Here is a 27,996-nt window from a genome sequence, read left to right as displayed (position 1 = left end):
AATTAATTAATTAATTGATGAAAAAAGTTTCCTCTGAAAATCCAAGCCCATAAAAGGACAGCAAATGACCCCAGAATGTTTCCAGTGACTGAGGAGAACTTTGGCCCATTCTGAGAATCCTTCTATCCATATTTCTCACAGAAGACAAGTACAGTCACAGAGAGTTCCATAGCATTTAATTAAATACAAGATGTTTAACACACATTGAATACTTGTATACTTAGCAGCTCCGCAAAATGTTTGTAATGCAGGTGAAGAGTACACAGTTCAATCAGAGACTATCAGTGTAGTGATGGATATTTTTAAGAATAACCCCAAAGAAAATCCACTGAGCTGGCAGAAACGTCACCTGATCTGCATCGTTCCAGCTGTCCAACCGCGTATTCTCATCCTCTCCCTGGTCAGTTCCAAGCCTTGCAGCCCCGCCATAAATGCTTTCAAAACACAATTCTGCACTCTGAAACAGCCCATGCTTGGCTTTTCTGAAGCAAATTTCCATGGAAATCAGAATTAAGGGAGAGGCGAAGTCTGGTAGAAAATCAATCAAATAAGCCAGGTTCCCCTAGATCCAGACACGGTTAATTGACCAAATTAGCCACCTATTTATCAGTTTTCCTTTCTTTTCGTGCTATATAGAACTATCCATTTACATCTCTGATTTATGCATTGTCTCTGACCAGGAGTTTTTCTTTCTTAGTGAAATACAAAAGGGGGTTGATGAGAACAAATTTGTAATCTTACATTATACATTGTCTCTGAGTATATAATCAAGCATTAGCAGCAGTTATGATTATGACAGTATGGTACACTAATTTTAAATGCCTCCAGTAACAGACAGACGTTCACACACTAAATTCACATGATAACCCGTGCCGAACAACATTGGAACAGAGGATTTTAGAGCTGGAGAGACCTTGATCTTCCTCTAGACTTATTTCCTCATTTCTTCAAGAGGTTATCTATTTATATCAGGGATACAAATTTATGGCTTCCAGTCCTGACCTAATATGTAAGGTTGAGTAACTGACCCATCTTCTCCATGTCCCAATTTTCCCATAAGCCAAAAATACTAATAATAAATACTTCATAGGACATCTGTGAATAAGGTACTAGAGAGCTAGGATGGGCATGAGGTTTCCTGTGATGATCTCCTCTTTGAGACTTGGCTCCCATTTCTAAAAAAGCTAAAGAACATATGCTCACCTGTGTGGAAAATGTCTTCTGCTACTTACACACCAGGCAGATTCTACTTTTCCTCCATGCAGATGTATATCACTTTTGTGGCATTTTTCTCTGACTGTCTCCAACAGGGCACTTCGAACATGCATCCATTATAGTATTTTGTGTTATTACAACCATCTGTTTACAAACCTGCCATTTTCGTTCAATTTTTTGCTTTATGAGGGCAGAGTCCCAACCTTGCTTGTTTTAGATACCCTGTGCCTAACACTGTTGTTGGCACATAGCAGGCTTTCCATAAATACTTGTCAAAGAAATGCAAGGGATAATGCTTATGGAAGTGCTTTGAAAATGACAAAAGCACTAAGAAATCTAAAGGATTATAGGAATATATTCATTACCACTGATTCAGAGGAAAGGACTTGGAAAGTACAACACCCAAAGGAAGAACAAAATGGTGTGATTATTATTAGGCCTCTAAGCCAACAGATAAGATCCATTAGTTCACTATTTAAAACTCGCTCCACAGACATCACAGACCAAAACAAATAAGAAGACTAAAAAATTAAAAACACTTAGCCCTCCCCCTAAACAAATTAAGAACAGAACAAAGAAAAAAATGCAAAATGTAAACAACAATGACAGACTGCAAACAAACCCCTATGTCCTTCATTACTTCCCCGTCCTGCCTCTGCTCTGCCTGGTTCTGGGTACACCAGGGTCTGGGGGTCTGTAGGAGAGGGGTTGGCTACACTCCCCCGAGCTGAGACCACTCAGCTGCCTTGACCTGATTTGAGATAGTCATTAGAAATTCATCTAGACCAAGAAATGCAAGAGGACACATGTCAAATATTCATAATACATTTCTTCTCTGTATCTTCGAGAACATGGCCACAGTCGGTTCACTCACTATATGTGCTTCCGTGTCTTCTTCCTGAAGTTTGTGGCAACATCCATGGCTGTAGAACTACGGACAGTTGTGGATGAATGCAGGGTGGGGCAGTCTTTACACACACAGAAGGGTTATTCCCCGACCATTGCTCAAATGCCAGAGTCAGCTACAGGTACGCCTATCATAGATGGATGTGGCTGAGTGGAGTAGTGGGAGTAGGATCGCGCTCTCAGTAACTAACAATAGAAATTCTGGGCTTCTAGTTTATCCCAGCTTGAACACTTTTTCATAAAAATGAAATTAAATGGGCTTTCTGGCTTTTTCTTGCCCTCTTCTCTTTTTGTAGACATGGCTGGCCATCGTGCCTCACATTTCATGAGACCATTTCTCCCCCACTTTCTTTGTCATAGCCTTCTTAGTTCGGGTAACCATATGTCCCCATTTGTCTGGGACACTCCCAGTTTACGCTTGTTGCCCTGGAGGGATTATTTATAACTTTCCCTTTCACTTTCAAAATTGACCCAGTTTGGACAGTTAAATTACATAGTCACCCTCTTATGAGTGAGGTTTGGCGCTCAAGAATGGGATAGTCCCTAGTTAAGAGGAAGGCACGTGGTTTGGAGGAGGCTGCAGTTAGACTCCTGGGCATCAAATCTGGGTACCACCTCTCGCTGAGTGGGAAACACGGACAAGTTACTTTAAGCCTCCATTTTATCATTGATAACAAAGAGAATAATAAAATAATTGCACCCACCTCCCAGGATTATTGTGAGGATGAGGCGAGACAAGATGTGCAGAGCACTTAGCACAGCACTGGATACAGAGTAAGTCCTAAGAACGGCATCTATTATTCTTGTTCTCCCTTCCTTCTTCATCCTTTGCTCCTTTCCTGCCTTCCTTACTCCTCCATCCTTTCCTCCATCCTTTCTTTCACTGTTTCCTGCTTTTTTTTTCTGAAATAATTCAATCATTTGGGTTGCCTGAAGCAGAATGCTCCTGCCTCATGCCAAACGCCATTGAAGCAGGGAAGAGTGGTCAAAGCGATGTTTCAGAGTCCTGTAGATTGTGTAGAGGGGTTGCCTTAATTTTGTCTTCTTTGTGCTGCGAGGGAGACTAGGAGCTCAGTCACCTTTTGTTGGTCACAATGGTTCTAGTCCTGGGTTTCTTATAATTCACTGGTTTTGGTAGAAGCTGGACATGGTGACGTATGCCTCTTCTTGACTTGATCCCAAGGAAGTGAGGAGGGGCTGTCCCTGGACAGCAGGATTCAACGTCAGGATTCCCGACTGGAAAGGAAATGAAGGGGGCAGCGTGCTGTTTGTAGTTCCAGTGCCAAGCAGCAGGCCCTGGTACACCTGAGGCCCATTCTCGCCACCTTCCCTGCAGTCTGGGGACCTGGAGGAGGCGAGAACAGGGGCGTCGCACACACTGACATTCCCAGCCAGGCATCCGAGGGGTGAATCTCCTCTGAAAGTTTTTGGGGTGATGACTTCATGCTGGGATGGCCAGTTGTGGCCCTGCACACCCCCTCCAAGCCTCTGCTTTTCAGAATCATCTAGTTGTGGAGGAAAGGTGTATTGCAGAAAGCCTTCTGCTTCATCTTTAGCTTGGATGCCATCCACCTTATGAATCTGGCAGTCCAGGAAACTTTCAGGATTGAAACTCACATTCAAATTCTGAACCAAAAAAGAGAGGAGGCATTAAGATTGCACCAGAGAGACACACCACCAAATGTTCTGTTCAGGAAAACATCTAAAGAACTTTCTGATAGGGGTTTACCAGGAAACATTAGAGAATAACCCACATGTTCTAGTTGACTCTTTGCCTCTGGAGGTGATGTGACACATCAGGGCCTGAAGTAACCACTGGCTGTGCCCTCCAGCACTGCGGAAGCCTGGGAAATTCTGAGACTTGTATCTAATTTTAGTTTCCTACCTCTGGGGACCTGCAGCTGAGATCTTAGGAGGGATCCTAATTATGGGATGCACAAAAGACCAAAACTTGAGGTTCAATCATTCTTTATCCTGCAACATCATTCTTGGCTACTGGGATGCCTCCAACATAGTGGCAGAAGCAGTAGAATCACTCACCTTTTTTGGTTTCTTGCACAGTTGTTCCAGAGTCTTCTTATGATCAGGGAGACTGGGCCATACAATAGGCTTAATTCTGAAATAAGAGGGCATTGATAGATGAAACAAATAGCACAGGGAGCAGGCACAACAGAGCTTTCCACATATTCTGAGTCAGGAATCAGAAGAGCAGATTTCTAGTTTTGGCTATGCCACAACTAGGTGAATGACCTTGGACAAATGACTTGCTTTCTCTGAGCCTCAGTGTCCTATCAATCCATGGAGGAGTTCGGCATGAGATCGTTGTCAGTGATCTACTCTGTGAACAAGACACAAGGATACACCTCTGGGAAAGAGCCCTGGAGAAAAGGAACAATGAGGCTTGGCAATGGTCTAGCTATGAAACCAAAATTTGACCTGCTCATCTATTCCCTATATTGGTGTTGTCATCTTATTCTTTCTCTTTATTGGCAGCAACTCCTCTGGTCTAATTTTGATGGAAATGAGAAATATTTTTTAAGTTACCCAGGGAAATTGCTTTAAGGTGGTACTTTGCAAACTCGAGTATCCAGGGGATATGTGGCCCTTTGCTGATGGCATCTTCCTGGTACATTAATAACTTGACTAGTATGTGTCTAAAACATCATTTTATGATGAGACAAACATGGACATATCATGGGATAGAAAGCAAAATTCCCATGAATTTGTGTGCTGAAAGTCAAGACTTCAAGTACATTCTGCATTTTCCATGGGTGCCTCAGCTGCATTCTGGAGGCAAGGCTCCTACTCATTTAGGAGACTTTGGAAGAAAGGTTTGGGGGGAGGGTTTGCCCTATGTCTAGTTCATGTATTTTCACCTCTCATGAAATTAACTATGGAAATTCACCAGTGCCTGAAGATAAGGAAGGATATTGGGCACCATAACTCCTGAAATGCCTTATTCCCCTTTGTAGTTTTCTTGTCAACAAATAGGGTTAGAGCTCTGACTGTCTGGAATCCCACATAACCACTATCTGATTATTTAAAGAAATTCACCTTTTTTTCCATAACACGCAGGCCAAAATGACCATCAGAGCCACAGAGAAGAAACTCACAATGCTGATAATTAGTAAAACAGGATCCATCTCCCCTGGAATGCAAGGATAGATCTTGGTTAGCAATCACTAAACATGCAGTGAGGAAGACTTTCATGACTTTTGAGTGTATTGAGTAACTTGGGCCCGTTTATTCTTTCTTGAAAGCTGTTCTTCAGTGAACAGGATGATGTACTAGCTTTATGGGGGGATTTTGGCTTCAGTAAGTGGCACTAACTTAGGTGACTAGGTCCAGAATATCTGTCACTTGAAATGTTAAAATGACCTAGCATTAAAGATACCAGCATCCCCTTCCCAGCTCCCATTACCAAGAGAAAGAAACTGAGCAGGGGGGAGATGAGACAAATGTTCTACCCTACAGTCTCAGCAATTTCTAGGGCGAGGATGGGAGGCTGGTATGGAGGAACAGTTCCCCTCAACCCCCAAAGGGAAGGTATATGTGGGATGCTTAGGGTCCACAGGGGCCTGCCTGAGCCATGTTCTTTGGCTCTTCTGGCCATTCTTACTTCCTAGACCCCCAGGATATCTTTATTATTCTGGAAAAGGGGGTACGGGAGAGCCACATCTGTCTGCCCATCTGCCATCAACAAAGGTCTTCTCCAGAGGGACCTTAGATACCAGCCATTGGGATCCCAGTCTAAATTGGTAAACTGGAGGTAGTCGGTGGGGATTTTGTTTAGAATTATTATCAGCTCCCAGGAGCACCCAAGGCAGTAGAGTCTAGATGGCTTACATCATTGATCAGCGACTAAGGACTACTCCCACCACTTCCCTGTTCTTCACAAAAGGGGCAAAGATGGCAGGTCCTTCTCCAAAGAAAGTGTAGGAATGCCCGTAGGGGAGTCAGTCATCTCTGTAGCTCTCACTCTCACTCGCACACATTTTTTAAAAATTATTTTACTGAGGTCATATTGGTTTATAACATTGTGTAATTTCAGGTGTATATTATTATATATCAGTTTCTGTATAGACTGCACCGTGTCTATGGCCATACCACCCTGAATGCATCCCATCCCATCACTCACACACTTTAACATGCAAATCACAATGAGGGGAGGGAAGACTCTATAATCACTTCTCACCGATGGTGGTCTCCGGAGTCCTGAAGTGGAAACTTGGACTCCATTCACTCCAGATGCCTTCAAAGTAGTTGGTGTTAGGGATGGATCGGACTTTAATCTCATACATCGCATCAGGTTGTAGCTTTCTCTGTAGGAGTGTCAGCTTTGTACTGGATAAATTCACATGCTAAAGAGCAAAAAGTGCCAGTACATTTTTAGGATGGAAAAAGAGGTGGTGCCCAGACCTCCCAAGTCATTTCAAGTTGAGTATTTTTAGTCATATGTGCTTCCTATCAAAGCCCTCTCACATTTGTTACAAGAAGGAGCTCTGACGTGGAGGGGTCAGTAGCAGAATTTGAGGCAAGGTCTGTAAGTTCATAAATGATACCACAAATGGTCAAGGGGGGCAGTGGTACAATGGGTCCTTATTCAGGTGACTTGGGATCTCTCACTGTGGAAGGATATTAATCATTCCCAGGATCCCACCTTCTTTTCCACACTTCCCTCTCTTCATTTTCTTTCTCTTCCCTTTAGTATCCCAAGGGAAGATGACAGAGGTTGATCAGGTTAGTGAGCAAAAATCACTTCCCTCCAGAAAGATACCATTGTACATTGTGAATAGCAAAATAGAGATGACATTCTCTCTAGTACTGTGTCTTCTCCTTAAGAAAAGAAGCAATCTATCAATTTGATAGGTAAAACTGTTATTTTACTGTTATTTGCTTTTATATTTATTTGATTTCTAGTTAGTTTTCATATATTTATTGAATTTACATATTTTTTATTTTGTGAAACATTCTCAAATTTCTTGCTAATTTTTCTATTGTTATATTTGTCTTTTTCTTAGTGATTTATAAGACCTCTTTATATATTAAGGATATTAAACATCTGTCAGTTGTATGCATGGCAACTTAATCCTAATTTTTAATGTGATTTACAATTTTGATTATTGTGTGCGCTGACATTTATAAGGCTTTCTTTTTATGCAGTCACATGTATCAATCTTTTGCTTTCTTTTATAGCTTTTACGCTTAGAATGTTCTTCATCTCAAGATTATAGAAACATTTACCTATATTTTTTCTAGCTTTTCTAGAGTTTCTCATTTACATAATTTCCTTAAATCATCTTTTATTTTATTGTTCTATGGAAGGACTTAGGCATTTAACTTATTTTATTTCCAAACAGTTAACCAATTGTCCTGGCACCATTTGTTCAAAATCTCTCCTTTCTCCACTGTAGTTGCTTTTCCATCAATGCAATTTTCAAATGAAGACTGGAAGAGGACGGAATCAAGGTCACCCACTTTGTGTGTATGTGGGGGGCGGGGCGAGGATAGAAGGGGGAGAAGGTGGTTTGGGGCAGGCATTGCACTTATGTAAGTAGCACGTGGCAGCATAGTGCAAACAAACAAGTCTGATCCTGGCCAGAGGAACAAGAATAGTATGGATAAGTAGGGACGTTTTTGTCTTGAGAAAGAAAAGCCACCATCTGTTTTCTGTCCATGTCGTACAAAAAGGATGAAAGTGAAGCCAGTGGGATCAGAGGAAGCTGAGAACCTGGGACCTTCTACTTTTCTCCCACTTCCTCGCCGGAACAGATTGCAGAGACAGCCAGACCACTCCAACTGCAGGGTAAATCATGAAGAGTCTAAATAACCCTTCAGAATATGAAGGTGAAACTTGAGTTTTTACTGCAAGAATTAGGAACTCAGGCTTAAAAAAAAAAAAAAAGAAAAATATTTTACCTCCTCTCCTCTTTTACTTCATGCTGCTCCCACAACTCCCATAAACCAAATTGTGGCTGTGCCTTGGTGATGTTTTCTGCCTGATTTGCTGTGAAAGTTGTGCTAAATGTGATACTTTTTGTAACCCCCAAATAAATAGGATTGATTTAGTCTCCGTCTATATTGGTAGTTCAACAGCCTAATTTAGAAACATTATAAAGACAAAAAACAGAGCAAGAAAAGAAAATCAGAGCTAGAACAGGAACGGGCCAAGGAAGATCCAGGTTTCATGGGGCCTGAAGCTTTTACACTTTGGGGAGCTTCTTTCAGTAAAAGGTACATTTTGAACCCAAAATTGCTAGGGGCCCTTGCTGGGTAAATGTACCTCTAGAACAATAAAATATGTAGCATTAAGAAATTTTTTTTTATAGTTTTACATATGATATATTTTTAACTTATATATGATTTATTTATTAATTATATATATCTTTATACATTTCATAATGTATAAATGTAATTGATCTACATACCATCCAATCATTTTCATTTTTTTCCTGGCGGTAGGCTACCTCATGCATTAAATCTTTCACATACTTCTTTTGCAAGTGCGATGTATTAAATGTCACCACAAAGTCATTTGCTTCCTCACGATAGATAACTCTTATGTCAAAAGGAGCCTCAGGTTTAACTGGAAAGGTAAAAGAAATGGGGTCAGTCTATAGAGCAGTCAAGGAGATAATTATAATCTTTACATTTCATCTACTCTGAAAATCACATTTCTTTTCTGTATCAGTAACTGGCTAACAGTCTAGAAAATCATTTCTTCTTCTTCCTGGTTCAAAGCCAGACTACATTTCCCAGCCTCCCTTGCATTTTGGTGTGGCCTTGCGAGCAATGTGGGTCGAAGTGATGTGCTCCGCTGCCCATTCTGGCCCAGAAACCCTGCATATGTTACTCCATGCTTATTGCCCCTTCCACCACCTGGAGTCGTATATTGAAGATAGTGAACCCACGGGATGAAGAACCCCCGGATCTTGCTTGGAGGAGCACCAGCCACAGGTTAGAAAAACCTATTTTCGCTCTTATGTGAGCAAGAAATAAACTTCTGTTGTTTGAGATATATATATTTTTAGGGCTTATTTCTTATAGCAGCTAGTGCTAATTATATACCAAAACTCATTCTCTTTGCCTTTCGATTCCTGGAGAACTTGTTACTAATTAGCCCCAAAGCAGGAATATTTAAACTTTGAGTCTTCATTATTCCAATACAGTCAGGTTATAAGCTGGGAGCTTTGCACCTCATCTCAGCTATATAGAAACTGAGGATCTGCATGCTGGCGCTGGCTCATAACTTGCAGCGTGACCTCATGCTGCTCCCTCCTTCAGTCTCGTTTGCATTAGCTGGAAACTCCTCTCTGGCCTCTTCCTTCTGCTTGCCTGTCTCTCAAAGTTGCTGTAGGATCACAGGCACCATATATGAAATGCTGTTGGAGGGAGATTATTATCGTTGGAGAGGTATTATTTCGGGCAGAACTAACCCTGAGAAAAATATCAAATTCCTAAAAAGTCATGTATGTCAGGCTGCCTCCCCACCATTAACTGGGGGCTTCCCTGTCTTGGCCTCTTACCTGCTCTTTCATCGGAGACTGGGAAGTTAGTTGTCTAGGGATGGGGCAGCCACTTTTTTGCATGGCTGATCTCAGACAGAGGTGGGGGATCATGTAGTTCAAAATCTAAACTAAACCTATTATTAACGAGAGAGTGTGTGTTCATCAAACTTTCACTCAGTAGACCGAGCTGGATTCTAGGCTAGAGCTGGGCTTTAAGACTGACTTGCCAACCCAGGAAAATCAACTTGTGTGGTGGAGTTTGACCCACTTACTGTAATCACGCTTATAGTGGTGACTGCCTAAGTTTCTCTGGCGTTGCCCCAGAGGTACTGAAAAAGAGGAAGCTCATTATCCTTGGATGTCTTGTAAAAGGGGAAGTTTATCCTTTCTTACTCTTAGCTGCACTGTGAAAAGGGAAGATGCCCTAAAGGGAAGCAGGAGAAAAAGGAGTGGGTGTAGAGCAACAGACCAACAGAGGTTATTGTCAACCCTCTTACACCTGCCAAGCCAGTTCTTACCCTTCATTCAAGGAAATAATTAAGATTTACATTCTCAACAAGACCTCTGACACGGAATCCCTGGCCCGTCCCCGTCTCCCAAGAACACTTAATAATGGGACAATTAAGGAAAGAACAGACTAACATTGATTATACACCTACTAAACGCCAAGTGCTTTACTTACACTTCTTCCATCAACGATCACTTATCACCACTATACTGATGAGGGAATGGGTCTCAGAGAGGCTGATTAACTTAAGTTCAGGCCCCTGTAGAATCTTTAACAGCATTTAAATCCAGTTCTGGCTGATTCTGACCCTTGATTTAACTTTTGTTTCTCTACTCCGTTATCCCACGCTGGCTTGTCCAAGCTCTCTCCAAGCAGGTCTGCCTCCAGCCCACATGGTGTCTTTGAGCACATTAGAAAAAGGTGCTCATGCCACAAGCAACATGTTAAAAAGTTAATTTATTCTTGCACGACCTGAATAATTATATAGATTTACCCTGCCAAGAAAAGTGGGAAGGCAGGAAGCTGCCCTGCCTGCCTTATTGGGGGGCCCACTCCTAATGGGAAGTGAGTGAGGGGGAAGGTGGTTGCAGGTGAGCTCTAGCTCTGGGGTTCAATCAGGAGCATCCAGTTTAAATTCAATTGAATGATAGCTCTATTGGGGAAATGTCACCTTAGGAACAAGAATAAGATGCTCCCGTGAGACACGCCTCTACCACTTCATCCTGCTTGGCCAGGGGTGCTTTCTAAATCTCCAAGGGACTCACTCCTCCCCTATCAGAGGGGCCCAGGCTACCAGCAATGTGCACGTCCTGACTCTCCCCCTTGCCCCTCAGATGAGGCATCTCAGGTTTGCAGTCTGCTGGGTGGTACAGAACGTGGGCCTGTAAGAGCACTGCGCATGTGCGATCTGGGGATTCAGGTGGGGCAGGGTGCCACGTGGAGCCTATGGTTATGCCATGAGCGTTCACATGCTCATTCTCTAAAATGCATTCAGGCCTCTGTGCTGGTATGGGTTTCTGTAAGAAGAGGCTCTCCCCTGATGCTCCAGGACTCTGTCAGAGGACTGAGAATCTCTGCCCTCTCTGCCTGCTCTCAGAGAGTGAATATATACTTGCAATATACATGGTGAACATTTAGATCTAGTGCCCTTGTGCACAAACTGAACATCCATCCATAACAGCCTAGTCTCCAAATGACCTGCTTGTGTCCCATACATAGAAATACCCTGCTGTCTCCATCCCTGCTCTAGACAGCACTCACACTGGCTGTGTCTAATGTCTCTTTTCCACTACCTCTGCTTTTTTAGAAGATAATTGCTGACGTATGGAACTTCTGTTTTACTATTTATTTTATCATCTTAGCGAAACAAAGCTAAGATTAGATTCCAAGTTCTCTATGTTGTCTCTAATGAGTATTACTTTCTTACCTTTAATTTCTTTCTGGAGGGTGAAGAGTGGGGGGGGGGCGGTGAGAATAAGGAGAGACAGAGCCATAGTATGTAAAACCAGCAAACGAATGTATTTCTTCAATCACTTTGAACAGTTTTTCCTCTATATATATTGTTTCACTTGTAAATCTCCATAGGTAGAATAAATACAAAGTATTATTTGTATATATATATGTTATATATATATATACTGTATTTATATGTATTATAATTATATAGTAGTATAGTTATTATTCCTTTGCACTGATATATCATAATTGGCTTAGACATTCTCCTACATCAGAGTATCTCTGAGGTTTTGAAAAAGAACTTTTTTCATCTCAAGGTCATAAATCTGAAGCAATGGAAAAAATCTTTTGTGTCTATATTCCCAATCTTTCTGATTGCTTTGATTTACTTGCTTGGTAACCAAATGGTGAATTGGTAATTAATATTGACTTAAAGCCAGATAATTGAGTGGATTCACTGATTCATGTTATTATATGTATGTATAATATATAGAGCTAAAGAAAACATGCAGATGAGTTTAGCAATTCAAATTATAATTTTATTTGAAATATAATTATTATCTTTTTTTTGGCAAAGTTTAATACTATATTCTAGGTCAAATCAGATTAAGCTATGCGTCACTCCTCAATAAGCAGTCTCTCAGGAAAGTGTGATGGTAATTTCATGTGTCAACTTGGCTAGGCTATGGTGCCCAGTTGTTTGGTCAAACACCAGTCTAGAAGTATTTTTTTAAAGATATGGAGAACATTTAAATCAGTAGACATTGAGTGAAACAGATTACCCTCCATAATGTGGTGGGCTTCATCCAATCAGATGAAGGCCTAAAAGCAAAGACTGAGATTCCCTAATGAAGAAGCAATTCTGTCTCAAGAATGCAATACAGAAACACTGCTTGAGTTTCCAGACTGCCTGGCGGAATTTGGATCAAGATTGCAATATCTTCCCCTACCTGAATTTCTAGCCTTCTGTCTTGCCCTACAGATTTCAGACTTGCCAGCCCCCACCATCACGTAAGCCAATACCTTAAAATAAACATCTTTCTCATATAAATATATATATAGGATATATATCTATCTCCTATTGGTTCTGTTTCTTCTGGAGAACTCTGACTAATACAGAAGGCCTATTTACTTTTTAAAATAACTTGATAATTTAGCTAAACACACTGAGATTATGGTAAGTATATGGGGAGAAGACTACAAGGAATTCAGGAGAAGGTAAGGAAGGAAGAAAATGACATATATGGTGGATGTCAGGAGGCCCAGCTCCAGTTAGATGCTTTCTCTAGATTAACTCTTCCTGAAATCTCTAGGTGCCAGTCACCCTCTTTCATAGCTGAGTTTGAAAACTCTCAGAATTCTCTCACAGTAGGAATTAATAGCATAAGCTTCAAAACTTTCATTTCTTTTAAAAAATTTGTATTAGAGAATTTGCTGTTCTCTATTGCAAATAGTTTTTATGATTTGTCTACTTTTAACGTACAGGAAGTCCAGACACAATCAGTGTCTTCAGATATCCAAAAAAAATGGCAACCATAGCCCCATATCCAACTTCTTACCTCTCTTGACTATGTTCATTTTTCTGCAAGTTATGTGCTTTCCTCCAAGCTTCACACAGATTTTGCTGTCTCCAATCAGTAAGAATTTCTTTGTCTTGACAAAGTACGTCTCTTGCAGTTTACTAAAATTCAGGCAGTTTACCTCCAAAAGGGCCCCACTGTAGAAGCAAAAAGAGAATCTGTCTTAATTCATGTAGGACTTTCCATGCATAGGGAATGGCATCATGTGTATGTTTCAGTGGTGCGACTCCAACTCTGTCCATAGGTATGTGAGCGAGTAGTTGTATGTTCGAGAGAAAAAATTAAAATAACATAGCTTTTGCTGCCATTACAATCAGTGATGATTTACTCAGACATTAGATGCAATTGAACCAGAAATAATCAAAGCATGTTCACGAAAATAATGGAAAATTTCTATTTTTTAAATAATTGATCCTTGAAAAACAAATATTTCACTTTTTATTTGATATCCTGCAGGAATGAACTGAAGAAACAAAGTCTGTAAGGAAACATTGACCAAAAAAGGGTTAAAGGAAATGATAAAATAGTCTAAAGAATTATATACAAAAAACCATATATATTTAATGGGTAATTTAGGAGTTTTCCATAGGTAATTTTGACTGTGCTTCCACTTTTAACTCACCAACAGACTTTAAAATCAACCATTCTCTCCATGCTCACTAGCTTAACATGCAATAGCAATGCTCTAGGAATTGAATTCTGTCACTTCCCAATTATTGTAAGGCTTTCAGGAAACTGAGGAAGAGAGAATCGTGCCTACTATGCAACTAACATCAAAAGCTTCAAACCGTACTCTTTTAAAAAATTCCTATTTAAAAAAAAAGTATAAGTTTTGGTTCCAGTAATGGCAGAGTAGCTTATATCACATTAACCCTCTAATATATAACTACTATAAACTTTGGACAAGGTATTTTTGAAAATCCTATTTAAAAACATTGGGTTACATCACAACATGAAAACATGATGTAATCCATGCAGAAATAGAAGTATAATGATGTACACCTGAAATTTATACAATGTTGTAAACCAATGTTACTGCAATAAACAAAATATTTAAAAAATAAATAAATAAATAAAATTTAAAAAATAAATAAATAAATACTCAGTAAAAAAAAAAAAAAAAAAAGCATTGGAGAGTAACCAAAAGCAGGCAGAAACTAGAGGGAATCTCATAGTTTAAAAAAGGGTGGATGAGATCCCTGTTTTTATTTTTTGTCTGATGTCACTCCTCAGGTCACACTATGATAGCCATCTAGAATCAAACAGAAAGCCATAGTTTTATTACCTTGAGAAGTTAGAGGACAGAGTTTTGAACTGCCTGAGTGGCTGGATATTTTTAAGGGGAAAAAGCCTAGAAATGAGGAACCTATAGAGAGGGAGACACCAAGTCTGCATATAAACTCTGTTCAAGTTATTATGTATATGTTGCCTTATTGTGTAGGTATGGAGGAGACTCCAAGGAAACCGTGGGATAACGGTAGCTAGAAGGTTCTAGAAAGAACTAAGCAGAGATTTTAGATGCTGCCTAAAAATAAAAGAGAATTTGGAGATTAGTCCAGCCAAGGCAACTGAGTAACAAGAGCTAAAATTAACACTTGCCAGGGGAAGTTAACAGAATCCCAAAAAAACCCCATTATCAATAGTGTCCTCTCTGTATTCATAAGCTACTACAAATAACCAAAAAAGAAAAATGTGACTCATGGTCAAGACAAAAAGCAGTCAATGGAAATTAACTCTAAGATGACCCAGATGTTGGAACTAACAGAAAAGGACTTTAAAGCAGCTTTTGCAAATATGTTCAAGCGCTAAACAAAAAATATCATAATAATTATTGAACAGATATTTAATCTTAATGGATGAGTGGAAACTATAAAAGAGAATAAAATGAAAATATTATAACTGATAAGTAAAAATCTAAATTCTTTTTTAAATGTACTGAATGTAAGGGATGTGCTTAACAGCAGATTGAAGATGGCAGAAGAAAGGGTCAGTGAACTTGAAGATAGATCAATAGAAATTATTCAATCTAAAATAACAGAAAGTCTTGGTGACCTGTAGGACAACATCAAGGGGATGAATAAATATGTAATTAGAGTTCCAGAACAAGAAGAGAGAAAAAATTAGATTGAAAAAAATATTTTAAAAAATTATGGCTCGAAATTTCCCAAATGTGGAAAAAATATCAACTTTTGGGTTTAAGAAACTCAGCAAATCCAACCAGGATAAACCCAAAGAAAACCATATCATAAAACCTAAACACATCATAGTCAAATGGGTGAAAAAAAAAAGCAAATAGAAAATCTTGAAAGCATCCAGAGAAAAATATCACTTTTCATCAGAAACTATGAGAGCCAGAAGACACTGGAATAGAATCTTTAAGACACTGAAAGAGAAAACAAAAGATATCCACCATGAATTCTCATATGCACAAAATATTCTTCAATAATGAAGGCAGGGTAAAGATATATCCAGATAAAGTAAGAGATCATTTGTTTTAGGAAATTCTTTAGACCAAAGGAAAATGATACCAGATGGAATTTCAGATCTACAGGAAAGAATTAGGGGTACCAGAAAGGGCATACTTTGATGAATATAAAAGACAATATATATTTCTTCTTAAATTCTTTAAAGATAAGTGATACTTCAAGTAAATATTATAATGTTATTGTGGCATTTGTAAGGTATGTAGATGTAAAATATATGATAGCAATAGTGCAAAGGATAAGATATGATAAGATATAAGGAACTATATCATTGCAAGTTTCTTATATTTTACATGAAATATTACAATATTAACTCTAGGTAAACTCTGATAAGATTAAATATTGTAACCCTTAGAACAATCCCTAAAAAGAGATAATGACCAAAAGTGAAAATAACGAAGAAATTGATCTCAATAGTTCTATTTCTTTCAAAGAAATTAAATTTATTATTAATAAACTTCCCTACAAAGAAAACTCTATGCCCAGATGGTTGGTGAACTCTATCAAATATGTAAGAAATAGTGCCAGTCCTACACAAATTCTTCCAGAAAATAGAGGAGAAATGGACCCTTCCCAACTTATTTTATGAATTTAGCTCAACCCTGGTATGAAAAGCTGGCAAAAATATCACAGAAAAGAGATTTACAGATAAATGTCCCTCTAGAACTCATATGCAAAGTTCCTCAAGAAAATATTAACACATTGATGTTAACACATAATGACAAAGTAGAATACATCCCAGGAAATTAAGGTTGGTTCAACAATCAAAGATCAATCAATATAATTCATCATATTAACAGAACAAAAGATAAGCAATCTGATTATCTCAAGTGATGTAGATAAAGCATTTGACAAAATTCAACATCCATTTATGATAAAAAATTCTCAGCAGACAGTTAATAGAAGGACACTTCCTAAGCCTGATAAAGGATATTTACAAAAAATCAGTGGTTAATATCATACTTAATGGTGAAATTGTGAACACATTTCCTCTAAGATAAGGACAAGACAGGGATATTCACTTTCACCATTTCTATTCAGCAGTGTACTAGAGGTTCTAGTCAGCCCCTAAGGCAAGAGAAACAAATAAAAGGCAGCAGACTGGAAAGAAATAAAAAGAGATTTCCTTTATTTGCAGACAACAATTTTGTTTACATAGAAGATTATAAAGATTCTCCAATACAATTACAGGAAATAATAAAGTGAATTTATCAAGGTCAGTGTACAAAAGTCTATTATATATCCACAGGCTAGTATCAAACAGTTGGAAAATTAATTTTAAAAACAACAGCTCCATTAATGATAGTGATAAAAACATAAAATGATTAGAACTAAAATTAATAAAAGATGTTCAAGGCCTTTGCAATGGAAATTACAAAGCATTCCTGAGAGCTATTAAAAGAGATCTAAATAAATAGAGAGCTACATTCATGGATTAGCAAATTCAGTAGGGAAAAGATGAAAATTTCCCCAAATTAGTCTATATAATATTAATCAAAATCTCAGTAGGATTTAAAAGAAATTGACAACCTGATTCTAAAATTTGTGTAGAATATAAAGAACTCAGAATAGCCAAAACAACATTGAAAAAGTAGAACAAATGTCAAGGACTCAGCACTTGATTTCAAACTCACTGTAAAGCTGTGGTAATCAGGACAGTTTAGCATTGGTATAAGGATAGATAAGTTGATCAATAGGGAATGTAAATGAATGCAGACAGTATAGAAAACAGTATGGATTCCTCAAAAAATTAGGAATAGAACTACCACATGATCCAGCTATTCCACTTCTTGGTATTTATCCAAAGAACACAAAAACACGAATTTGAAAAGATATTTGTACCCCTACGTTCATTGCAGCATCATTCACAACAGTGAGACTTGGAAACAACGTAAGTGCCCATCAACGGATGAATGGATAAAGAAGATGTGGTATATATATATATATATATATACGTATATATACACACACACACACACACACACACACACACACACACAATGGAATACTACTCAACCATAAAAAAGATGAGATCTTGCCATTTGCGACAACATGGATGGACCTTGAGTGTATTATGCTAAGCGAAATAAGTCAGATGGATAAAACCAAACACTGCGTGATTTCACTCATAAGTAGAAGATAAAAACAACAACAACAATAACAGACACATAGAGACAGAAAGTAGATTGGTGGTCACCAGAGGGGGAGCAGGAAGGGAGGAGAGTGAAAGGGGTAATAGGGCACACGTGTTCGATGACAGATGGTAATTAGTCTTTGGGTGGTGAACATGATGTAGTCTGCCAAAAAAAATGAAGTGTAAAATTCAATTTTTAAAAAGAGAAATTATAAAGAGTTCAGAAATAGACTCATACATATAAGTTTAATTGACTTTAAATATACGCACCCAATCAGTTCAATGGGAAGTGAAAAATCATTTTAGCAAATTGTCCTGGAACAACTGAGCAAATGTATGAAACATATGAACTTCAATCTCTCAAAAAATTAATTAGATATGGATTATAGACCTAAATATAAAGGCTAAAACTATAAAATATTTAGAAGAAAATATCTTACTAACTTTGGGAGTAATGACACAAAAAGCACTGAGAGATTGAAATAATGGAAAATATCTATTATTATAGATAATGGCAGAAAAAGGTATCTCTAAAATTTGCTTACATGAAAAGAATTCTTCTCATTAACCAGATATTTTTTTAAAAAATCATAAGGAGAATGTTCTAAAAAGGTCCTTTACTACCTACAACCCAGAATGTTTGTTGGTTTTCTTTGTTGAATTGGATGTGCGTACACTCTTCTCTGTATGTGCTCAAGTGAAACCTTTTGAGGGTTGTTCCTGGACTCCAAACAGAGAACATATTGGTGTGTCTTGAGGTGAGGTGGGCATGGGGTTATAATCTGAGAATGCCTCAAATTTAGGTGCAGACTCTCCCACCTTGGGGGTGTTGTGGTCTTTGAGTTACTGGTTAAGCTCCTGCAGTCATGAAAAACTAGAGATTGGCGAAGAAAATTTGTTTATTAATTGGCTAAATATATTTATTATTTGTGGGACATTCCTTAAAATTATTCCCCCAAAATAGCTTTTTCATTAACTGTTATCTTTTGGAGCATGCAATTGTTATGACTTTGAGTGTGTGTGTGTGTGTGTGTGTGTGTGTTGGAGTTTCTAGAGGGTTGTGTCCCTTGTTGAATTAGATGGGTTTTCCCACTTGGGGTAGAGTAAAAATAAAAAGCAAATTTTAAGGTAAGCTAGACGGATACCAGGGAACAAACTTGGGAAGACTGTCAGATGGACAGGTTTGAAGATGGCAACATTGTCATGATTTGTTGAATAAAGATACAAGAGGAGAATTGGGGCATGGTCCCATTTCTAAATTTTAGGTAAACATGTGATGTGGAGAAATTAGATAATGGCTTTTAGTTCAATCACTGAGTTTAGAATATATTTGTAAGTAAAGCATCTGTGGAATATTTGATTATAGATCCTTAATGTGTAGTGAGTTCTTGGTACTACTGGAAGTTTAAGAAGAATCTAAAATGTTATTCTTGGTTCATTCTAACTTTTCAGGGAATGAGATTAATGAGCAGCAAACAATGAAGGATGACCATATGACTGTCTTATGAGCCTGGGCATCCTTTTAAAGATTCTGAACTCCACGAGTTGCCCTATGTGGAGAAGAAGTCATGCCAGGAGACTAAGATAAACCTGTGGCCCAGAATAACCTTGCTTCTGGCCACCAACCCTGGCTTCAGGTGACTGGAGGAAACTTAGTGTCCCCCCGTGAGTAGTTCAACTCAATTCAATCCAATTCATTTCAATTCACTTAATTAAATTAAAACAATTTACTTGGTTGCTAGCTATGTATTGCTAGGGTTAGGAATGTTCTAGAACTACACTGTCCAACACAACAGCCACTACCCCACATGTGGTTATTGCACACTTGAAATATGGCCAGTCCAAATTGAGATGTGATCTCAATGTGAAATATGCGCCAGATTTTGATGATTTAGTATGAGAAAAGGAATGCAAAATATTATTATTTTTGTTTATACTGATTACATGCTGAAATAATATTTTAAATATATTAAGTAAAACATATTATTAAAATTAATTTCGCTTATTTCTTTTTTAAAATGTGACTATTAGAAAATTTTAAATTACATATGTAGCTCACATGTTTGGATCACATTGTATTTCTGTTGGATAGAGCTGTTCTAGGATATTTTGGGCGGAGAGAAAAGAACACTGCAAATATCCAAGTAGTACTATAGGCTAACACATTTGGCCATGTAGGACCTTCCCGGGGGACATCAACTCTAAGCCAATCACACAAATCCCCTTGCGCTGAAAATAGGGTGAGACTGCTGGGGACCATCCCATCTGCTTCTTCTTCCCACCTCCACCTTCCCAAATCTCCGGCAGTCTTCTGTGATAAATGCATTTCTTTCATTGGTGCAAACAGATATTGACATGGAAATATTAAAAACAAACTATAGCTTTTATTTCTCAGTTGGCCCTGAAAGGCAGAATCTAGCTCAAAAATATTGAACAACTTTGAAAGTTGGTATGGTTTACTGAAAAAGGACTAAATTGACACTTGACAGATATTGCTAGTTAAGCCTAGAATATGAGGACAATTTGTCAGGGTGCAGCCTGTGACGACGGTGGTAATTGATGAAAACAAAAAGCGACATATTTGAAGTGGTATCTGTAGGCGGTTCATGGGAGTGACTGTGGTGCCCCCAAGAATGTGGAAATAAAGGAAATATGATTGCCTTCTGACTACGAAAATTATGCAAACACCTAAAAAGCCGGGTCCCAAGTTCAAGTGTCTATGGTGTCTATGCAGGTAATATAAATGAGAGAAGTGAGCCTCCCCTTAGCACAGAAATTTACTGCCTCATCTGTAGAAGCAGTCAGAATTCTGTTCCGGCTACTTTTTGCTGTATGGGCTCCATATTATCAAATCTGAGTTTTTTTAAAGTAATACCCAGATTTTTAAATGATAGCAACTAATTAAAAAAGAAAATTTAACCACTTTGCGACCTGAACCAAATAACTCTAGTCTTAAAAATCAACAGATTTCCTTTGTTGTGCTTCTATATTAACGGAACAAACTTTGATCGCATTTTTAGTGAAAATCGGATTACGCTGAGAGAATTAAGTACCATTTACAAGCACTGACCGTAAGCCAGTCACTAATCCTTGTACCCCAATGCAGGGCAGCTGTTAAGATCAGAGAGCTTAAATAACTCCCCGGGTCACAGAGCTAGCTAAGTGTCGCTATTGGGATTCCAACCTACGCGCCTGTTTCCAGCACCTCTGCTTTGTCGCTCCAGGTACTTGAGAGCTGGTTAGAGTTCTGGTGAATGAAAAATTTTCAAATACACTAGTAAGAATGGATTTATATTGATATGCAACCCACTGGCCCTCGCTGTCTCTTCACACAGACACCAACTCCTGTAGGTCCTGAGCCATGTACGAATATTCGGGCCTCTATGATAGTTGCATCTGTCAATGTGAAGTAGTCATTTGGCATGCTGGTAATCCAACTCTGTGATTTTGGCTAACCCAAGTCCATCCCTGAGAGATGGATCTGCTCATTGAACACTAACTAACTTGGTTTCTAAGCCTGGAAGACTGGCAGCCAGATCAGGCAGGTAGGAAATACATCTAGAAAGATGCCCCCGGTATAGGAGACAGCATCTGGTTTCTATCAATAATCCCACTTGTGTAAGAATTTCAGCAGAATGCACAATTTTCAGTGATTTCCAGTTTCTTCTTTATAAATTTATATTAACAGAAAAAAACTCCAATAAAGCCAGTTTTATTGTAGAAAAGAAACTCAACCTAACCAGCAAATACAGTACTCTATAAAAGTGAGTTTAAATTGAGATACATTGCCTGCTGTGAACCTAAGAGTTCCACCAATCCCCCCTCACGGTACAGATACATTTATGAAAACAGTTGCTCTCCAGAAGCACCTTAACCTACTGAGGAGTTTATATTTGTTGTTCACACTGAAAACATGTTGTAAGACAATCTCTTTGCAATGGAAATATCTGAATCCAATTGAAAAACCCAAGTGGAGGCTCTGGACAAATTAAACTTTGACAGGAAAAAACAAGAGGCTTGTGAAAGGAGGTGGGCAAGTTTGTTCAAGTGGACAAGGAAATGGTCAAATACTGCGTGAGTGAAAGTGTACAGAAAGGTCAGCCTTGGCCTCCCCGAGAGAAACCACGAGGAACTCTGCAGTCCTCCAACCAGCTAGTTGGAGAAACCAAAGGCAAACCTCTGTTTGGGAGGGGGATTTGCCCACAAAAATGAGCACATCCTCTGAATGAGTTGTTTGGCTCTTTTAGCCAAACAGTCTATATGCAGCATAGATTCCAGACATTGTAGGTTCCTGTTCTCTCAACATTTATTCCTGGAAAGTGTGTTATAGAAGTGAACTAACAGAGGCAGACTAAGAACATACTACGCAATTCAAGTCAAAGACCATATTTGTTTATCCAATGACTGCAGCAGGAAGCACTACATGAACAGATGCAGGAAGCTTCTGTAAATTAATGTAAGACATGGAATTCATGGACTGTCTAGATTATATATTGTGGGGGATTGGCTAAGCGTCCATGGAATTTAAGAAGCCCTCTCTTATGTGTGGTGGACCTTGACTCACTTTCCTTACAAAGAAAATAACTAAAACAAGGTCATCTGATATGAATTGGGAGATAGTCCCAAGTCAGAATTTCACGTTTGAGTATTTTTTCAAGTCACTAGGGAGAGTGACCCTCAGCAACAAGAGATGATTTGTGGAGGAGGGAGAAGATAAAGCTCTCTGAGCTCTTTATCAAACTTTAAAACCAGACAGAGACTTTCTCTTTTTCTTTGCCTTTTCTCAGAGGCCTCATGAAACCAAGAGCCAATTTTTTCCTGTGGCTTTTTGGCAAATTGATATTGGGAGCATCATCCAAAGTTAAGTTGTGTCAAGATGGTAGAAGATTGGTCTGTAGACATAGATTTTTTATTTAATGCCTCTTTTTCATTACTCATTACACACTGGTTGTTTCTTCTAAGTGCTTTACATGTATTAAACTATTTAAGCATCACAATTTTACTATGAGATAGTATATGTCATTTAAAAGGTGAAGAAATTGAGGCATAGCTAAGTTACATAACTTGCTCTAGGTTAAAGAGCTAGTAAGTGCTAGTATTGGAATTAGAAACCAGGCAATTGTGCTCCAAAGTGCAGCTTAAAGACACTAAGCTGTCTCATGTTGGGCAAAGAGATTTTTTGGCAAGAGCATCCTGGGAGAACCAGCATTTAAATTGTACTATGAAGTCAAGAGAGATGTGGGATCTCCAAGATCTGTACTATCATTTGGCTGAAGCAGCAGGCCTGAAAGATGATCCCATGAGAGTATTTTCCTTGAGTCTGTTGGTGTAGGACAAGGAGTTTCAGGAAGTTTTTGGAATTCATTCGATTTTAATATTTGATAATTAGATTTTACCTTCCTTCCTTTGCAGCCATTGCTGCGTAGCACATGAAAAGAAAGACAGAGGATTTCTAAGCACCCACTGAAGCCATCATTACTCACCATATTTCAAATTCCAGATTGGTGCTGTTGACATCTGGGTCCTCAAAAGCACAGCTTAGCAAGTGCTGGGATCCATCCACTTCCAACTGGCTGTAGCATGAGAATGAGTAGTCATCCAGTTCTGCATCTTCAAAGTCTCCTGAGGAGGAACAAATCTGTTGCTTTTAATGAAGCAAATAAGTGCATCCTTTTGAAATCTGAAGTGACATTAATGAAATGGCAGCCTTTTGTAGCAGACGTGAAGGAGTGATTATAGTTTATCTAAAGAAGGAAAGCCCAAGGGCAAAGACTAGAAACAAGTTTCAAAATAACCAAAACAAAAACCAACAACAGAAAATAAAACCTAATGAGCACAAAGTTTTCTAATAGAAAAAATAATTTCATCACATTCAATAAATAACCTCCAGATATTTCTATTTCTACCATTGGGTTAGTGCATCAGAGATCAAGAATGAGACAATGAACACACTCTTTCCTTTATTTAAATGGGAATTTCTTCTGTTAGTTGGTACATTTCAAATGAGATACTATATCTCCATTACTCATATGTTACCTAATCTGAACTTTGACTTTATCTAATCCTCATTTGTTCCCTCCCAAGTATTTTTTTTTTTAATGAAGGAAGATAATAGCTATCTTACAGTTAGAAGTTCACTTTTTTAAGGGGTAGCTTTCCCTTGCCTAAATAGGGGTCCCAACTAAAAGTGCCATTGATTATCTCCATTGTCTGAATATTTACTTAAGGCAACTTGTCTTAAGCTGCTAACTGAGGCAAAAGTGATTAGAAAACATTAGATCTGACAGAACTAACATCTGGTGGACCTTCCTGCGAATCTTATAGATACTGCTTCTGTTCTTATAGATCCTTCTTCTTTGGATATTATATCTTACAGACACTGGCAAAATTCTAGAAGTTGTAGGGAACCAGAATTTTTTTGCAGCCACTTTTGGAAAGTACAGTCTGTCACAGATAGCATTCAATTTCTTAAGCTGGTTGAGGATCCTAAGATTAAATTGACATTTTGTATTTAATACAGAAAAATCTGTCAGCAAATATCTTCTGTCTGGGACATGAGAAAATCCATGGCAACCAAAGCCCTTCTCAGAGTTGTCAAGTGTGAGCCTATGACTGCTTCCAGGTCCACAGATACTCAAAATTAATCTTCTAGGGCTTTAAATAGTATACAGATGATAAGAAAATCAAACACCATTTGAATGTCCCAAAGGCCATGAGATGTACAAACAGCACCCTCTTTACTTAAATAACCCAGTAGGTCTATGGGAAAGTTAGTAAAGCTGGTTCTGAGTGGACCAACCAGTTGAGTGACAGGTCGGTTCAGTCAAAGCAACGAATCTTGAAAAGCCACATCTAGATAAGAGCTCTGAGCACTGCTCTTTCTGACCATTCCTGGACTCCATCCAGCTTATACAATTCTACTGCCAGCAAAGACTCCTTATGTGATTTCAGCAGGGTATGGCCCTCTTCCTGATGACAGTTTTAAAAAATGAGGGGCAGTCCATCATTTAGGGCTCACATTTCAATGCATGTTCATTCCTAATCTTACAGACTCAGATCTCATCTTCTAGTTGCTGGCACCTTTCTCAATGGAATGGTTCTGGGTGGTTTTAGCCTTTCCTGACATGGCAGTCTTCATGCTGTTTTGATGTTTTCTCTTCTTTGGAACTTCCACCAATCCCATGTAAGAGAACCTACATTACTATTTGAATTCAGACATTCATGGATCAGCTTTGTCTCCAAAATTCTTCAACATACAACGTAAGCCAGAGAGAGCACCGTCTAGCAGATGCTGGTCATCAGTAGGACAAACCACCCCCACTGCCCAAAGCTATCCAGTCTGGCAAAGCGTGTTTGCTGTTTACTCTCGTACAATACGCAAAGCACTGGTCATACAATTAAGGTTGCTATGTTTTGAGAAGCAGCTCACTGGCTCTTTAGCAGATGTTACTGAGTAAAGTTGCTTTGCAACCAAGAAAAATTCCCCTCAACAATTTGCAAAATTGCAAGGCATTTTACAAAGAGAGTGATCTAAGCTGAACAATTCTTAGTTAAGAATAATATACACAGTGGTTAAGACCTCCGGCACCAGAGATGGACAGATGTGGGTTTAAATCCTGGTTATTCTACTTTGTAGCTGTGGTCTTTCATCAGGTTACTCAACCTCGCTAAGCCTCTACGTTCTGATATGTAAATTCATGTTATTATGAGGAATGACTAAACAAATATATACAAAGACTTAGCTTAGAACACAGTAAGAACTCAATAAGGAATAGTTATGACTATTATCATTTTTTTTTGAGAAATAAGTAATGAAAAGCTAAAATAAGAATTCTAATTCTGAGATGATACACGAAATTTTGGGGGCTCATTTGACAAAGAGTTCTATGTCAAAGGTGTTATTATTACTATGGATTTGAAATGACATAGAGCTTTTGGACAGTGAGTTAACCTATTATTCTTTAAATGCCCACTATCTAAGCATATTTTTCGGTAAAAATTTAATTTTTTTATAATATGTATTATAGAAAAGGCAATGTGGTTTAGAAGTCTTCCTACCAAAAGAAATTAGTTGAATAAAAGTATAAATGGTTTGGATTTTTTAAAAGTATCTCTTTCTTCTCTTGATCACCCTTGTGGTCATCAGAGAACTAACTCATCTTTCAACAAACAGCAGCTGAATATTTTACACCCCAACTGGGAAGTATTTTGATCACGTAGATGGGTGGTTAAAAATCTCCAAAAAAAAAAATCTGAAATTTAAAAAGTTAAAGTGAAAACTCAGCTTTCAATTACAATTCTTATTTCTTTTAAAAATAGTATAGCCACCAGGGAGAAATAGAGGGAATATATTATACTCCAAAAAGTAAAATTTATGTGTTACCTACCAAGCATCTATCTGTGCAAACACAAGGCAACATTTACCATGGAATAATGATGATCTGCCACAAAGTGATTCATACATGGTCACACTGTGAAAAATGTCAACCCTCTGACAATTCCCTTAATAAAAATATTCTAGGGATTTCCATCCTTAGTAATTACATGACTTAAAATATCTAAGCTGAGTCATTCAGCTGCTGCGTTTGATAGGAAAACGCTTTTTAACTCTTAAAGTGAAAGAGTTTAATTTCCAGGAACAAATTGATGATCCAAGTTTCCAGTGGCTCCTGCTGCTGCTTCACATATGTGTCCGGTTTTGTCGTAGTTACAATATAGTTACTAAGTAGGCAGCATCTGCTTCTAGCTACTACGTACTTCAGTGAACCCAAAGAGAATTATTACATGATAGTAAATTTGTTGGAGGCAAACATTTCAATGAGACAACTCCAATCTTTCTCTATTCAGTCAGTAAGAATCTCACATGAGTCTATCAAAACTAACATATTTTGAAGAAATTTTCAAATATTTGTTGAATGTCTACTATGTTCTATATACTCTTTTAGGTGTTAGGGATATAGCAACAGTAAGCGCAAGCAAAGCTATTGTTTCTAGACATTATTTTATCAAGAAAGTTATGCTTTTGGAAACTCCTAAAAAGCTAAACAAAACAAATCTAGCTTGACTTCTTAACAAGGTAAAATTACCTTGGAGATTCTCCAACAGCACACTCGTTGCATCTATAAAGGTGTTCTTTTTGTAAGAGCAGAGGCATTGACCAATGTTAAGACCCACATTTGGAGAGTCAAATGCATTCCTTCTTAACAACTCTAAGATTTTATAAACCACCTACAGTATTGCCCCCAAGCTCCTTGTTCTTGTGGTTAGAACGTACAAAATGACTGAATACATAGTAATTTCTCAAACTGCATTCCAACCCAGTGCCCAGCTCAGGTCTGTTAAGGATCTGAGCAACATGAAGCATATGCTAGAGATAATATGAAATCCTAAAGAAAAGTTAGAAATGACTCACCATTCTGTGCATAGCCACTTTCTCCAGAAACGACTTGAAGTAAATAGAAAACCGTACCAAAAGCTATACTTAGAATTGTCATTCTGAGAGAGAAAGAGAGAAGAGAGCAGGCGTGTGAGCCTATGGTAGGAATGAATGAGAGAGAGAGAGAGAGTGAGAGCAAGAGCCAGAAAGACTTAAATCTATAGCTTTAGGGCTTTATACTTACTTAACCACAGACAGGGGGAAGTATAAACACAGCAAAAAAGAAGACTAGTGGCAGAAACAGGAAGTCTGAGTAAAAGTATTGCTGCTGTAAGCAGAGGTGGAGGAAATGAAAGGGTAGAGCATTTTAAATTAGTGTACCTCCCTAGTACTCCTGGTAGACCCTAGACTCACTGTGCTTATTTCCAAGTGTGGTGGTCAATTCAAGTGTAGGCTCAAGCTATCTCAGGCTAGAGTGCAAATGGGGTCCACTCGAAAAGAATCACAAGACAAAAATCTAAACTTACAAAGCCAATCAGTTAATTATCTGGGGTGAGCTTTGCTTTAAAAAAAGATTCTGTACCTTATGAAGTAATTTCTTGTAGGTTTGTTTTAAAGAGTTCACTTCCTATCTTTGAACATACACACTAGAGACTTTCACAAGAACAGCGGTTTTTCTGTTTAGTTCTCTATGTATCCCTAGTACTTACTTCTACCTCACCATCATAGTAGGCATTCAAGAATTATTTAATTTGGGAGTTGGCTAATTATAGCCAAGGGGCTAAGCTTGGCCTACCATCTGTTTGTGTAAATAACGTTTTATTAAAACAT

General features: G+C 38.3%; 1 protein-coding gene across 2 annotated transcripts; it reads right to left on the bottom strand.

The window, feature by feature from the left end:
* Window positions 1–159: 159 nt before the first annotated feature.
* IL7R (interleukin 7 receptor) lies at window positions 160–27,361 on the bottom strand. 2 transcript variants are annotated; one of them, XM_004422726.3, is made up of 8 exons: window positions 27,202–27,361; window positions 23,273–23,411; window positions 13,152–13,309; window positions 8,550–8,707; window positions 6,317–6,482; window positions 5,176–5,269; window positions 4,162–4,237; window positions 160–3,747 (listed from the first exon to the last, which is right to left on the bottom strand). In XM_004422726.3, the coding sequence occupies exons 1-8, from the start codon at window positions 27,281–27,283 to the stop codon at window positions 3,244–3,246; spliced, it is 1,377 nt and encodes a 458-aa protein (XP_004422783.1). In that variant the 5' UTR covers window positions 27,284–27,361; the 3' UTR covers window positions 160–3,243. The 2 variants fall into 2 exon arrangements, with proteins under 2 accessions (XP_004422783.1, XP_087299305.1); XM_087443179.1 differs by lacking the exons at window positions 160–3,747; window positions 5,176–5,269 and having other exon boundaries at window positions 4,158–4,237.
* Window positions 27,362–27,996: the final 635 nt, after the last annotated feature.

The sequence above is a fragment of the Ceratotherium simum genome, chromosome 18 (genome assembly GCF_057802395.1).
Source record: "Ceratotherium simum simum isolate JZ-2026a chromosome 18, ASM5780239v1, whole genome shotgun sequence".
Classification (NCBI taxonomy): domain Eukaryota; kingdom Metazoa; phylum Chordata; class Mammalia; order Perissodactyla; family Rhinocerotidae; genus Ceratotherium; species Ceratotherium simum.
Note: the sequence above shows the minus strand (reverse complement) of the source record. Positions and strands in the feature narration are given on the sequence as shown.

Bases quoted from the DNA above. Each gene is read 5' to 3' on its own strand.
- IL7R (XM_004422726.3), bottom strand. From the start codon at position 27,283: ATGACAATTCTAAGTATAGCTTTTGGTACGGTTTTCTATTTACTTCAA. The intron at 6,483-8,549 runs GTATGTAGATCA...TTTGCTCTTTAG, and splicing joins AAAATGAAAATGATTGGATG to CATGTGAATTTATCCAGTAC. The intron at 5,270-6,316 runs GTGAGAAGTGAT...CTTGCATTCCAG, and splicing joins GACTCCGGAGACCACCATCG to GGGAGATGGATCCTGTTTTA.